This window comes from Gorilla gorilla, chromosome 1 (genome assembly GCF_029281585.2).
Source record: "Gorilla gorilla gorilla isolate KB3781 chromosome 1, NHGRI_mGorGor1-v2.1_pri, whole genome shotgun sequence".
Classification (NCBI taxonomy): domain Eukaryota; kingdom Metazoa; phylum Chordata; class Mammalia; order Primates; family Hominidae; genus Gorilla; species Gorilla gorilla.
This window is the reverse complement of record NC_073224.2, coordinates 31,094,449-31,110,161: the sequence shown is the minus strand read 5'-3', so window position 1 is coordinate 31,110,161 and position 15,713 is coordinate 31,094,449. Positions and strand designations below refer to the sequence as shown.

General features: G+C 35.1%; 1 protein-coding gene across 5 annotated transcripts in view; it reads left to right on the top strand.

Moving 5' to 3' along the window:
- GPATCH2 (G-patch domain containing 2) overlaps nucleotides 1–15,713 on the top strand; it is a 201,763-nt gene that overhangs the window by 99,889 nt on the left and 86,161 nt on the right. For all 5 annotated transcript variants that reach the window (XR_008677486.2, XM_004028411.4, XM_055379546.2 and 2 more), the window contains exon 6: nucleotides 13,906–13,973. Coding sequence is in view for 4 of the 5 variants with exons in the window: in XM_004028411.4 (XP_004028460.2) it covers nucleotides 13,906–13,973 (68 nt within the window). In the remaining variant the exon portion in view is untranslated. The remainder of the gene's footprint in view (nucleotides 1–13,905; nucleotides 13,974–15,713) is intronic.

The window sequence follows — 15,713 nt, the reverse complement described above, 5'->3', positions numbered from 1 at the left end:
ATGATTGTTCTGTGTACACACCCTCCTTGCTCCCAGTCCCACCAACCCTACAAAACTCCTTATTCTTGCTAGCATCTACTGTAACATTTATTGTCATCTTATTATTGAGATTGTACTTTGCATTAGACTGTGAAACAATTAATACAAATAATAATAGCTAATATACACTGATCTATGTGCTTTACAAATGATCTCTTTAATTTTTGTAATAAAGCAATGAAATAGGTACTATTATCCACCCACATTTTGTAGATGAAGCAATTGAGACAGTCATAACACTGAAACATGGAGAAGTTAGTATTTGGACCCAGGCAGTCTGGCTCCATAGCCAAGTTTTCATCTCTGTGCTCTTCCATTCTTAAGAACTACTTTATACTGGAGGGGAAAAAAATGATGAAATCCACAAATTTCAGTTTATTTTATTAAACTTGGTGGATAGCATATTTCATTGTGATCACTGCATTGGATAACAAGAATTACTGCTAGGACTCCATATTACTTTGTTTTCTAGACTTACCACAAAGGTTATGTCTTTGTCACTGTTGATTTTGTAACCTGTAGATTGAAAAGCATGACATACATTACGTTGTATTTTTTTACTATGAAACAGTGAAAAAGCTTAAACTAGTATTTAGTACTTTACTACTTGTGGATACACTGGAAGATTTTTATCTATTCTAATTTGTAAAGATAATTCCTCTATTCATGAGTATGTTCTAAAGAGTTGATGTCAGTTTGTAAGTGTGGAGAGCAAAAAGTTAACTCTTGGGCGAGAGAAAATATGCCTTCTTTATTTACTACATTTGTTATTTCTCATGAGCTTCTGACTGTTAGTGCCGGGTGTGGGGAAATTGGGAAAGAAGTACATCGGTGGAGGAACAGGAATCTGGGAATCATCTTAGTCTGTTTTGTGTTGCTATAACAAAATACCCAAGACTGAATAATTTATAAAGAAAAGAGGTTTATTTAGCTCACAGTTGTGCATGCTGAGAATTTCAAGGGTACCGCACTGTCTTCTGGTGAGGGCTCTTATTCTGCATCATAACATGGAGGAGAAGGTCAAAGGGGAAACAGACATGGGTGAAGAGAAAAACCTGAGCGATGTCCTGGCTTTATAACAACCCACTCTGGAGGGAACTAATCCATTTCTACAAGAATTAATCCAGTCTTCCAGCAGGAGAACTCACTACCGTGCAGAGGGAACCAAACCATTCTTGAGGGATCCCATGACCCAAATGCCTCCAACTAGGTCCCACCTCCCAATACCATTATGCCAGGGACCAAATTTCAACATAAGTTTTGGTGGGGACAAAACAAACCATATCCAAACCATGGCAGGAAGTGAAAAAGATTTTCCAGTTACAGTTATCTCTGTATAAACTATTTATTTGGGTAACTCAGCCCCTTTTTAACAAATGCTTGTTCTTGCAGTTCTCCTCTGTCTCCATCTGATTCTCTCCATGGTGGCACTACAGAGCTTATGTGTCCTGGGGGTAATTATGGGGGAATCTTTTGCCTCAGATCCATGCATCATCTCTCTGTCCAATCACTGTTCTTTGCCTTGCTGACCTCTAGCTGGTCTGGACTGAACACTGGCACCACATTCACTTCTGTGAGTCTGGTTCCATTTGGCCTTTGGGGGTATTATTCTGGTATTCATTACTGAAGCCCACAGATTCCAGCCATTTGCCTCGGATCTTCAAGTCCCTTTGCTTTCTTGAATCCCAAGACAGTGCTCACCCACTGGTCCCCTCATGAGGGTACAGGAACTCCTGGATCACCTGTCTCACACACTCAGACCTTGGGGAACCAACAGCATTCTCTCAGGCTATCTGTCTGGCCTCCTCCTTCCACAAATGCAGCATTTTTACCTCTGTGCCCTGTTGGACAAGGTGCCAGTTCAAATGTGACACCTCTTCTAGACATGTTACCTCCCTGACTGTACCTCAGGAAACAGACATCCCTCAGTCCCCCCATGCTTCTCTGACCTTCCACCTTACTTTATGCAAGAGGCATGGAGATCATTAGAATGTTGGTTTCTGACTTACTCCTCCTACTTCAGCCTTAGTTCTCCTTTTCATTCACCAAGGAGCAAGAAAGGGCAGGATGCCTCAGGTCCTAGTCATCGTAGGCAGAAGGATTTGCCTCATCCTGCTGTGTGTAGAAGAAACTATGTATCTTCAAGCTCTTGATATAGGATCTAGAAAGCAACGAGGAAGTAAAGGCAAAAATATGGAAATTTAATACATGAAAACGTTATCTTGTTTGTGTCTTTTTAGTTATTTTTACTTGGCTACCCTTAACAGAGTCTGATGATATCAATTAGTCATGAAAATCTAGCTTAATTTTTAAAGACTTGAGCATAGAGATTATTTTACAGGATGAACAATATTCTTAGATTTCTGAACTTTTGTTACCTATCCAACCATTATTTTCCATGAACTTCTAGTCAGGTTTATTTCCTCATTTCCAATATATATACTCTTTTGATTCATGACTTGTTTATGCATACAGTCACCCCTCCTTCCATTGGCTTAGATCCTAGCCAGCTGTAACACTCAGCATAAGTCTCATCTCCTCCAAAACCCACATTTGCTAATTTGGGCTTTAATGATTTTTTTTAACTTCCGTTGCAGTTATAACTAAATGAACACAGTTTAGTAGTTGTTTAATCTTTATATAGTTTTGTTTTAAGTCTGCAACATATTAGCTAGTAGGGTTGATATTGTGCAATTCATTAGAATCTTCCATATAGCACCTGAATGCTGGACATATGAAGTAGTTGTTCACTATCTCCTCTCTTATTAGTGAATTCCTGGTCCACCAAATGACTTATTGTTTTCTAGGACTAAATGTAGAATTTAATAGATATAATTGGCTTCATTATTATTAAAATTAGGGATTGAGCTTGATGTACATAATAAAGTATCCAAATAATGGTGGCTCGAACAAGAGAGGGTTTTGTTCTGTTTTGTTTTGTTTATTTCCCTCCTGACATAGAAAGGCACGTAGTGGCTTGGTTACCCAGATAAAAGATGCCATGGTGGAAACCTTTGATTCTTTTGGTCTTTAACTCCAGTCAAAAAAAAAAAAAAAAATGGATGTTATTTGCCGTATCCCAGGCACCATGAAGTACAAAGAAGGGCACAAGGCACATGCCAACTGAGTCAGTCACTTAAAGAACTTTCCTTAGAAGCTTCACCTGGTGACTATACATACCTCTTATTGTCCAGAACTCACCTCACGGGAAGTGAGTTATCTCTGGCTGCTTGACTGACTTTATAAACCAGTGCTTTCCAACCTTTTTGACACCAGAGACTGGTTTCCTGGAAGACAATTTTTCCACAGACTGGGGGTAGGGGGATGGTTTGGGGATGATTCAAGCACATTACATTTATCATGCACTGTATTTCTATTATTAATATGTTGTAATACATAATGAAATAATTATATCATTATTATATTGTCATACATAATGAAATAATTATATCATTATTACATTGTAATACGTAATGAAATAATTCTACAACTCACCATAATGTAGAGGTAGTGGGAGCACTCAGCTTGTTTTCCTGAAACTAAACAGTCCCATCTGGGGCTGATGGGGACACAGTGACAGATCATCAGGCATTAGATTCTCATAAGGAACACACAACCTTGATGCCTTGCAGGCACAATTCACAATTGGGATCACACTCCTATGAGAATTAAATGCCACCACTAATCTCTCAGGAAGCAGAGCTCAGGTGGTAATATGAGCAGTGAGGAGCAGCTGTGAATACAGATGAAGCTTTGCTTGCTCGTCTGCTGCTCACCTCCTGCTGTGTGTGGTTGGGGTTCCCTGCTATAAACAACCAGATTTGGGATAGACATTTACTTCTATCAAGGTAAAGCTAATAAGTATTTCAAAAATATGACAGTCTGACTGTGATTATTTACTTAGAATAGATATTGGCCAAAAAATGTTAAAAGTTTTAGGTTATTTGGGATTTTTGTTGTCATTTATTGAGTATGTAATATGCTAAGATTATGCTTACACTGCTATCAGTTAACTAATATTTTACCTCTTTTTAATTAACTCATTCACTCATTTATTCATACCGCAAAGAATAGTTTGCAATATGTTGTACTTTTGTACTTTTTCCCTCTCCCATCAAATCATGATTACATACTTTTTTTTTAGCTATGGAAATTTTTAGTGCAATTAATGGTATAGTAAGGTCTTGAACTGCATCACATAAGATTGAATGATTGAATGGTTGCCTGCATGTTTGCTTTAGGAGAACAGCCTGTACAGAACAATATTTTAAGTGTTTTATTTGCTAAATATAAACCATATTAAGTTGTCAGTTTAAAAGTGTTGAGACTATCAGCATTTTTCTTATAAATTACTATTGGTCCTTGAGATTCTTAGAAACACTCTTTTAATTATAAAAACCAGCTGTAATTTTTTCCCCTGATGTAAATTAAGGTTTTATGCAACACCACTATCAGGTTAAGAAGAAATTGACTAGTTTATGAAAACACTTTGAAAAATTGTAGGAATAATACCCAGTTCAAAAAGTATGCACAATGGATGATATGACACATTGTTGAATAATGTGGAAAGAAAATAAATTTTAGCTGCCAAAATGTTGATCATGTGATTTTGAGTACCAAAATAATTTAAGTAGTTTATAAGCAAGCACTTAAAAGTTTTCCTAGTCTGCTTATATTCTTAAATAAATTTTTAAAATGTGCATGTAGAATTTTTTTCAAAAAGCTATATTAATAATTTGTTATGTCCTCAAACATGTTTGCTGAGTCTCATCATTATCTTCACTACCGTATTGCCCTCTGACCTCTTCTGCTACCCCCCAAAAAATTAAAAAGAAGACAATTAATTTTACATGTATTGAGCTTCAATATGCATAATTCTCCCTAGGAATGAACTACTGAGATCTCTTTTAAGTCTTATCCTTTATATAATAGGCTCTATATAACCTAAGCAACAAGGAGAAAATTCTTTCTGGCTTTTATTTTCTATGTATGTGGGTTTTGTTTTTTAACCTTTGGTAAAATTGTGGGAAATGGGAATGAAGACTTTAAACATAAAATAGAATGTTTATTCATTGTATGAAATTCTTTAAAATAGTTGAACATTACTTTTAAAGAATGACTTAAATGTCCAGAGGGATAAAAAAGATTTTTATAAGCAAATTCCTTGGCAGGAACTACATTATGTGCTATATATTTCAGGATAATAATAAGGGCTTACTGTGGGTCAGTGTGTCATATCCCAGTGGTGTCTAGTGAGATGGAGGGTTATCTTATATGTCAGCTAGATAACCCTGTGAACCATTTTGAGCAGGCAAGATAATGGGACTGAATTCTGAAATGAAGGTTGAAATATACTGGAGTATTGTTACATGTGAGAACAATAACTTCTTAAAATAAATGTAGTCACCTTTTGACATCATTAGATATATTTGCTAATAATTTTTAATAGAGTATATTTAGGTGAATAGATTGGGTAAAGGATGAAGTGAATTAAATATATGATTATATATTTAAATAGATAAATAAAAATTCCAAATTTTCCCACACACGAGAAGCTTTTATTATTAGGAAGCTGCTGAGCAAAAACTGAAATATTTTTTTCTTCTCTATTATGAATACTGAATTGACATTTCCTAATACAAGCAAGGTTTTGCCTTCTTAATTGCTATTTCATTTTGAATATAAAATTACTTCCACCCAAACATAGGAGCAATAATATAGAAATTTTTTTAATTGCTTTGGATTACTATGTTTCCAAGATAGTATTTTCATAAACCATTACATAAAATGTTAATCTGTTTTTTAAAGTTACAAATTCTTTCAAGTTTTTAAATTCAGTCTTCTTTGTGTTTGCCTCCAAAGTCAGTTTGCCAAGCCTAAGTATAAACTTAATTTTGAGAAGTTGTGTGTGTGTGTGTGTGTGTGTATTGAACAAGTCCCCAAAACTATTTGTTTTTAAATGCAGACGTGAATTGCTTTGATATGAATTGAGTAAGAAAATCCACATTTAGATTATCATGGTATATAAATTAGAATTTTAGAAGTTATATAGATTGCCAATATAATCCAAGTGTATAGCAGTGGGACGAAATGATGGAAGTCTTTTACACCATCTTATATACATTTTGTTTATTACTTTGTCATTTATTCACAAAAGATCTTTAGGCACAGTGGATTTTACGTAAACATATGTGGCCATATCCTTACTTTCTTGATGCTCATAATATTGCAAGCTTCATAAATGAGGGATTTAAGAAGCCTTTGGTCAGCCAGTAGAGGCCACTCACAGCTTGTTACTAAAACTGGACGGCAAAGTGAAATTCTTTACTATCAGTATTGGGCATCATTCTGAGCTGGTTAATTTTTAGTTCTTTACTTAAAAAAAATAGTATTACCATGGAGTGGTATGAAAAAAGTTGTTGCTGTATTTGTTTTTGAATTATTTAGTGATTAATCTTTTCTGTGAAAGCATTTAGATCTTTTATTAGTAGTGTATACCAGAAATGAGAATTTATGTATTTAATAATTAGAAGTATTATTATTCTAATAGACCAATAATTCTAAATTCTTAATTATCAATGCAGAATGGCTTTAACTAGGAAAAAAATTGCTTACAATGAAGATTTAAAACAATTATGTTGTTTAGTTTTACGTTAAAAACATAATTGCTAATGTCATACATACAACTATATGTGTATGTATATATTTCTAAACAGTATAATTTTCATTCTGTCATTTCATAGAGAAATATATTTGCTGCTCTTACTTAAAAACATAGTGAGATCACTTCGAAACTAACTGAAGTCTATGTCTTTATTCACTACTTAATGCAATGCTGGCAGCTGTAAGGTTAGCATCTTCCCTGCAACACACTTGTACGGATTCCTCTAGGAAGGCTAATCCTCAATAGAAAGACAAGCCTTGTACTTCTCTATGGTTTATCTTTGGCTATTTTTTTTTTAAACAAAACCTTTGTGGTTTAAAGATGTAATCACGTATTTAGATTTATATCTGCTTTCAAAGGAAAGATAGCCTAAGTTCTCTAATTTTCCCCAAGTTCTTTCACATATTCTCATCGCGGAGTGTTTACTCCCCTCCAGTACACTTTGTAAATGTTAGCCTTCTTTTGCTGTAATGATTAGTAGGGGAGCCGTTTGTTATTCTTGTTAGTCCTTCTATAATATGTGCTGGTAACCCTGTTTAGTGCTGCCATGCCCTGCATTGCATATACTTGAAATAGCCCGCATGCTACCCAGAAGTTACAGGCAAGGTCTAGAGTATCCTTGGCTGAAGATTTTCCTAGAGTGTATTCTAGATTCAGGCCATCATCTCCTGGGACAAATCCCCAAATACGGAAAACATTTGTTTTGATATGTCATCTTTTTTTTTTTTGCAGTCTCCCTGTAGGGGAAAAAGTACTAGGTGGTAAATTGGACAATTTTGGTTCAAAGTTAGCTTAATTCCATTCCTGTAGTCTAGGGCATGTGCCCTCACCTCAGTGAGTGTTAGTTTCTTCACTATTATTTGAGAATAATGATGTTTCTTCACTCTAGGCACATTGTTTATGAAAAGCAAGCCATAAGGTGGGCTATAAAGAACAAGAGTGGCTGGACACTGTAGCTCATGCCTGTAATCCCAGTACTTGGGGAGGCTGAGGTGGGAAGATTACTTGAGGCTGGAAGTTCAAGACCAGTGCATGCAACTTAGCAGGACCCCAGCTCTATACAAACTTTTAAGAAGTAACTGGGCATGGTGGTACACACCTGTAGTCCTAGCTGCTCCAGCAGCAGAGGCAGGGGAATTGCTTGAGTCCAGGAGTTTGAGGGTGCAGTGAGCTGTCATTAAGCTATGAGTTGTGAGTACTCACGCTTGGGCAACCGAACAAGACCTTGTCTCAAATAAGTAAATACACTTAAATAAATTTAAACAAATAAAAATAAGGATATTATTATTAATGACAATAGAAATATTTCTAATTATATTAATTTTTGATATATCTTTTGTGATCATTATTACACATTCTTTGTCAGTTTGTTCATGCTTAATCCCTTCCAAGAAAGATTTAAAATTGCATTGTAAAAGCATAACAAACAATATAGAATTTTTATTTTAACCTTGACTAACAGGTAAAAATAATCAGTTTCACCCACTATACTATAATTTAGATAACATGAAGGCTATGACTAGTTGATACTATATAGGTCTTTTCAAAGTCTTTTCCTAAAAGTCATACAGTGTGAGCTCTGCTAATAAGAGCAAGATTGTTTGTCAATATTGACATTTTTAAAGATATGAATGATGGGAACCTGATGGGCCTTTTTGTACCATTATTAGATTTTATAAAATTCCAAACTTTGAGGCATTTTCTCCATTGGAAAACTGAGTTATATTCCATAACCCTAGTAATTTTCTACAACAGTTTTGAACTCTCTAGCAATTCAGTTGTCTTCAGGAATGGATCATCTTCCTTCCTGAATATTCTTTCTAGGAGGACATTGTCTGAAACTAAAAGATCTGGTAGGTAAGGATTTGTAGTGACTTCTCCCTAGCATTAGACATATTACCAGGAATACATTAGATGTTCTAGTTTTTATGGTGTATATTTCATATGCACCAATTTTTTCATTTCTTGTAGCCAGTGATGAGGATTTTTCCAGGCCTGCCATGTAAACACATTTTTACTTTCATAGAAATCTAGACAGATAAAGGTGAAACATGAATTATTACATGAGTTATATTTACTAATATTTTTCATGTTTAAAAAACAACAATCAAAAAAACCCTTGGAATTAGAGGAGTTCCATAACTTGACTTTATCAAGACATCAAAAAGATTAGTTCAGGTGAACAATATAACTAAAATCACCCAACTGAAAGGCAACACATATCACTTATTATATAATAAGGTTATGCATAATTTTATATGTACATTAGGTTAATAGTGGAATTGTACCAAGTGAGCAGTACTGGATTTAAAATAAGAAGCTCTCAGTGGCTGCATAAGGTGCTAGATCACATTAGCAAGTAGGTAAGGATCAGCTTAGGGAAAGCCTTGCATGCATATCTCATTAATTTTCATTTTACTTTCAGTGTAAGCCATAGTTGGCTGTGGAATGAGAAAGTTGACATGTGAAAAGCAGCAATTTAGAAAGTTGAATTTGGCACGTTGGTAAGATGGATTGGAGCAGGGGGAGATAATGCATGCAACTCCCTTCTTAGAGATGATTTTGTATTCCTCTTTATTCCTCTTAAATCAGATAACTACTTTGTTTCCTTTTAATCTTATAAATGATATCCAATTTATGTTCCTTGAATTATCACTTTTTGTATTTGTTTTAAAAGCAATTCTAAAGTAATTTTTACATGTTTGTATGTTGCTTTAAAAGTAATTTTAGTGATATTTTCTTGAATATGTTTCTCATCCCCAAACAGATTGTGCTTTTTGTGATTTGTGACCATTCTGTAATATTATAAGAATAGATACACAATGAAATATTTTATTCATTCCTCAAACTATCTTGTAACAGAACTTATAAAACGCCAATATAAAACAAAGGTGTGCTCATTTGAAATGCTTTCGAAGAATCTTCCTTTAATCTTCTGTATGGGGATAAGAGATAAACATTCAACACATTTATTTTAATGTCTTAATTAAAATGAATTATTGTAAAACATTTAGAATATTATCTTACTTAAAAGTCTTGTTTCTTTCTTCAAAGAAGTTGAGTCAAATTAATAATTGCCATAAGAGAAACCAGAAACCTCTGGGTCTTGACAAACTGGCCGGGAGGCTGAGGCAGTGCCTCCCGACAGCCTGGAGGCCAGGCAGGTTTGATTGACCAGTCCTCACAAAATGGAAAGGCCTTCTTTTGAATGGCAGCTTGCCAACGTAAGTGTTTGTCAGTGTGAGCACTGAAGCAGAGTAGCATTTGGAAGGCAAATAAAATATAGTTGAAAAGCAGAGCAAAGTTGAAGGGGACCAGCTATACTAGAGGGAGAGAAGAAAGGATGATGGTTTCTTGTTCTTACGTGTGGACATGAAAAGAAACTTCATTAATTTACAGAAGGAATCTTAATCATTGAGAATATAAGTAAGATATCATCCATATTGAATGGCCTCTGTATTAATCTTACATGACTCTTGTGTTTCAGATAAGTTTACCTGATTTGGAGAGTTATTCAGTTATGTAATTGTGGAAGAATAGTATGGCATGCACTGGGTTTGATAATGACACAATTAAATGAAAATGAGACATAAAACCAACTTTTTATCTTTTAAGCAAAATCATAAAATTGGTATCAATACATCAGGGACAAAAAGAATAAGAAAATGCTTTTAATATGTCTTATAACTTTGAGAGAACAGATATTTTGTCATTGATAATTGATCCTTTAGCAGAATTTCCAATATATTGGTAAATATTGACCTCCTGAATCGATAGTGGTACTTGTACAACTATTGTTAAATTTTCATCTCTTGCTACTACATTCTTATTTCCTGAGACTGATAATATTTAAACAACAGCAAAATCTAAGATCCATGTGATCTTTTAGAATCAGGACACAAAAGTTATGTTATCTAGAAAGCATCAATTCCTTTCTAACTTTCAGTTTACTTCTTAAGACTTTGTGTGATAAGCGTCTAATAAAAAGAAATATATCTGCTTTATTTTGGATTGTAGTCGTTATTTATATAGTAATATTTAACAAATGAATCATAAGAATTCAGGGCGTGTAATGTGACGTCTAAGTTTATCAACACTAAATATTGGCTAATTACATAAATGATTGTCTCCAGGGTTTTGTCAATCATAAGAATTGGATTGTGGAGATACTGTTTCTCATGAAGAACAGAATACCTGTTTCCTGTCTAATCTTATGGAATAAAATGTATTTTTCTTACTAATAAACTTTACTATGTGAATATTTTATTAGATATTTAAAGTGAAACAACTTCTTAAAATTTGTGATTTCTAAGACAGTTCCGAAATCACTAAAAAGCATGTGTTTTGGAGAAGAAAACAGTCACCATACTTAATTACAGGCTAGAAATTAATACTTTGATCTGATGTTTAAAACTGCTTCTTTAATTTTTATAAAGATTATTTTCTATCTTGAATTAATAAGACAGAAACTTTTAGAAAGAATTCCTTAAGTATGTTCCTTGAAGTTTTATAATATTTTGAAGTAGTCTCCTAATAATCAGATTAAACATGTTTTAAAGTTTAAAATTCACTGAAACTTCAGTATAACACTGCTTTCCATAAGCCGAATTCTATATTAAGTATATTATTCTCAAATTTTAGGTAAGTGTTTCTAGTTGCCACAGTAGCAAAAGGTTCTCATTGTAAGAACATTTTACTCCTGAGGCAGACCACTGACATTGACCCTGAAGAGATCATTATATGTTGCTTTATTTCATTAACAAAAGTAAATTTCTAAATTATGCCTATTTTTGCATATCTTTAAAAGTAAAACAAAAATTGAACTAAAATAACAATAAAGGATAGTCACCTGTTTTCTTAAAGGGATCATGTACTAGGTAAATAGGTAAAATTATGTAAGTATCTATACTTGAAACTGTAAATCTTTTGTGGGTTACTTGCTGCAGTTGAATTGAGCTTACAGGTTTTTTATACACATATATGATTGCTGAGAAATACATAGTATGATTATTTCTGACTAGATTGAAAGCTTACATTTGTATTATGGTATAAATTAGCTATAAATTCTGTTTTATTGCATTCAGTTGCTTTGTTTTCATCAGGCAATTTATCACATGGGTGTATGTGAAATTTCTTCATTTATTAAATTTCAGATTATGTATTTCAAGCCAGAGCAAGACTCAAACATTTTTCTATAAGTGTAGCTTCAGGTAAACAAGCAATTTTAGTCCTGAAAATAGCTTCTGCTTCTGTCAACACGTTGTTTATTTTTTCTCTGAGATAAAAAGTTTAGTTTTCTGATATTTGTACTAAGATAAAGTCAGTAAACAAGATTAATATAGTGTGGAAAAGGTTGTCAGCAGCCTTGGCAAAGGAAATAAGTTGCCTGTACATAGAACATACTGTAAACTGAATAAAAGTGTCAGGTCCACCATGAGATAATGTGATCATGAACCTCTAACAAAGCATGACATAGGCACAGTCGGCTTTTCTCATAGCCACAGTGTAGAAAATGGATTACTGTATTCCAGGGATACCCACTGGAATAGCATGAAAACCTCATTTTGAGATGAATGCAGGATGCAGTCCTGGAGTTGAGCCACATGTTTACCTGTGGCGCTCAAACCATAGGGTTATTAATGTCATCATCTGTGCACATTTGCAGTATTTGCATTTCTTGGAATTTCTGAGTATATACTGGCATTCTTGTAACCCAAATGATACGGGAAGAAGTAAGGTTTTGAAAATGTTAGGGTTTTTTTAAGAGGAATTTTATTGCTGTCTCATGCTTTTCCCCCCATTCTATATAAATGGCACTTCTATAATTACAGAGGGTTTTTTTTTAATTAAAATGGAACATAACTTAAAGCCTTTTGCTGTAAATGTATGCCTTGTCATTTGTGATTGATAGATTCATTCTTGTGCAGTGCTATGTTCCCTTTGAGAACCATCTATATAAGAAAGTTGTGAAATTCTAAAAAAAAAAAAAGGAGTAGCTTACTTTAGATTTTAAATTTTATTTAGAAATAAAGGAGTGAAAATATTTTTCTCTTAGATGAAATTGCATTTTGTACTGTGTAAATACACAGATGACTCCTGTCTTTTCGGGGAAACTATGAAAGGGGCTGCTCACCACTTCCTTGATCTAAGTTTTTGTATATATTTAAATGTATGTGTTATAATACATCTTATTTATATTTAGGATCTAGCTACAAATACATTGGTCCTCGGAAATATCTGCTTAACACTGATCTAATTAAACTTTTTTTTTTTTTTTTTTTTACATAATAAGTCACTGGTCTGTTTTTTTTTTAAAGGATATTTACACTATTATAAAGAGTCCTTTTTTTAAAATTTTTTTTTATTATTATTTTGAGACAGAGTCTTGCTCTGTCACCCAGGCTGGAGTGCAGTGACAACCTCGCAGTCCACTGCAGCCTCTGCCTCCTGGGCGCAAGCGATTCTGCTGCCTCAGCCTCCCGAGTAGCTGGGATTACAGGCGTGTGCCACCATGCCTGGCTAATTTTTGCATTTGTAGTAGAGATGGGGTTTCACCGTGTTGGCCAGGCTGGTCTCAAACTCCTGACATCAGGTGACCTTAGCCTCCCAAAGTACTGGGATTACAGGCGTAAGCCACTGTGCCCGGCCAAGATTCTTTTAAAATAGTCTTAAAAATCTAGCAGAGGGGTCGGGCGCGGTGGCTCACACCTGTAATCCCAACACTTTGGGAGGCTGAGGCAGGCAGATCACGAGGTCAGGAGATCGAGACCATCCTGGCTAACACAGTGAAACCCCGTCTCTACTAAAAATACAAAAAAATTAGCCGGGCATGGTGGCGGGTGCCTGTAGTCCCAGCTACTGGGGAGGCTGAGACAGAAGAATGGCGTGAACCTGGGAGGCGGAGCTTGCAGTGAGCCTAGTTCGTGCTGCTGCCCTCCAGCCTGTGGGACAGAAAGAGACTCTGTCAAAAAAAAAAAAAAAAAAAAAAAAATCTAGCAGAGGAAATACACTAGACCAAAACAAGTGAAGTATTCGTACCAGGAATTAAATTATAATTTTGATCCACACAGTGTTGTCTGAGATTTGAAAATCTTGTATTCTCCATTTTAGAGTGATGTCTTCAAATTGATATATCACTATTATCCATGGTCGTTTTATAAACAAATCTGAAATTTATTTTTTCTTTTTAAATCTCCCTGTAGGTACCCATTCCTGGCCCAGTGGGTAACAAGAGAATGGTTCATTTTTCCCCGGATTCTCATCACCATGAGTGAGTACTCAGTGTGTTTATATAACCTTATTGGAGTGTTCTCCTTAGCTCTTTTGGGAAATTATTAGCTACTACTAGTAAAGCTGATTTAATTTGTACTTTTTAAAAAGAGTAAGTATAATTTACCATTGGTAATAATGTAAGAACAACTTAAACGAAAACCATGACAAAATTTAAATGGGGATTTTTAAATATAGTTATTCTGTTATTTGTGATAGTATTTGAAATTCATGCGTTATTGAAATTTATGTATTATCTTAAAAATTTTAAATTTTCATTACATTGAGTAGCATCAAGCTTTCGTACTCCTCCATCCTTATTCTCTATCCCAACCCTTCTAAAATACTAAAATGAAGAGTAATAAGCCAGTCATGGTGGCTCATGCCCATAATCCCAGCACTTTGGGAGGCCAGGGTGGGCAGATCACCTGAGGTCAGGAGTTTGAGACCAGCCTGGCCAACATGGCGAAACCCATCTCTACTAAAAATACAAAAATTATCCAGGTGTGGTGGCACGTGCCTGTAATCCCAGCTACTCAGGAGGCTGAGGCAGAAGAATTGCTTGAACCCAGGAGGTGGAGGTTGCAGTGAGCTGAGATCATGCCACTGCACTCCAGCCTGGGCAGTAGAGCTAGACTCTATCGCAGAAGGAAAAAAGAAAAAGGAGTAAAAGACTGTTTTGTCTTTTTTTTTTGCGGGGGGGGCCAGGCATGGTGCTCACAGTTGTAATCCCAGCACTTTGGGAGGCCAAGGTGGGCAGATCATCTGAGGTCAGGAGTTCGAGACCAGCCTGGCCAATATATCGTGAAACCCGGTCTTTACTAAAAATACAAAAATTAGCTGGTCGTGGTGGCGCATGCCTGTAGTCCCAGCTACTTGGAAAGCTGAGATGGGAGACTCACTAGAACTTGGGAGGCGGAGGTTACAGTGAGCCGAGATCGCTCCACTGCATTCCAGCCTGGGCAACAGGGTGAGACTCCCATCTCTCAAAAAAAAAAAAAAAAAAAAAAAAAGACTGGTTTTCTTCATTACTTCTCTACTTTCTGCTACTGCCAAGCATTTGGTAATAATATAAAGACCCGTGAAACAACCAGAATGTATTTCCATTTTGCAACAAAAGGAAGAGACTACTTACTAGATAATTTTTTAAAACTAAGTAGTTGTAGCTTTGACTTTGGTAAATTATTGCTTGAATTTCCAGGGGTTAATTCTTTCTGTAAATACACCTTTGTTGGAAAAGCTTAACTTGTTGTGTATTTTAGAGCAATACCATATATCTCTCCTGCAAATTTGTTTGAACTTTTAAAAAGGCCATAAAGTATGGGAAGACATGAATTAATTATTGAATAAATTTTTTGTGGCAAGCAATCATATTAGGATCCATTAGTTTCTATTTTTTAAAATCACTACTTAACAAATATAAAATAGAGATTATTGTTCAGATATAGCAAAATGACATCATAATCTTATAGTGGCCTATGCATTCAAAGTGCATGATGCATAGACTATAGAATTGTTGAGAAGGTAGGCTAATTTTTTTTTTTTCCTTGAGACAAAGTCTCCCTCTTGTCGCCCAGGCTGGAGTGCAATGGCATGATCTTGGCTCACTGCAACCTCTGCCTCCCGGGTTCAAGCGATTCTTCTGCATCAGCCTCTCGAGTAGCTTGGGACTACAGGCGCGTGCCACCATGCCTGGCTAATTTTTGTATTTTTAGTAGAGATGGGGTATCCCCGTGTTGGC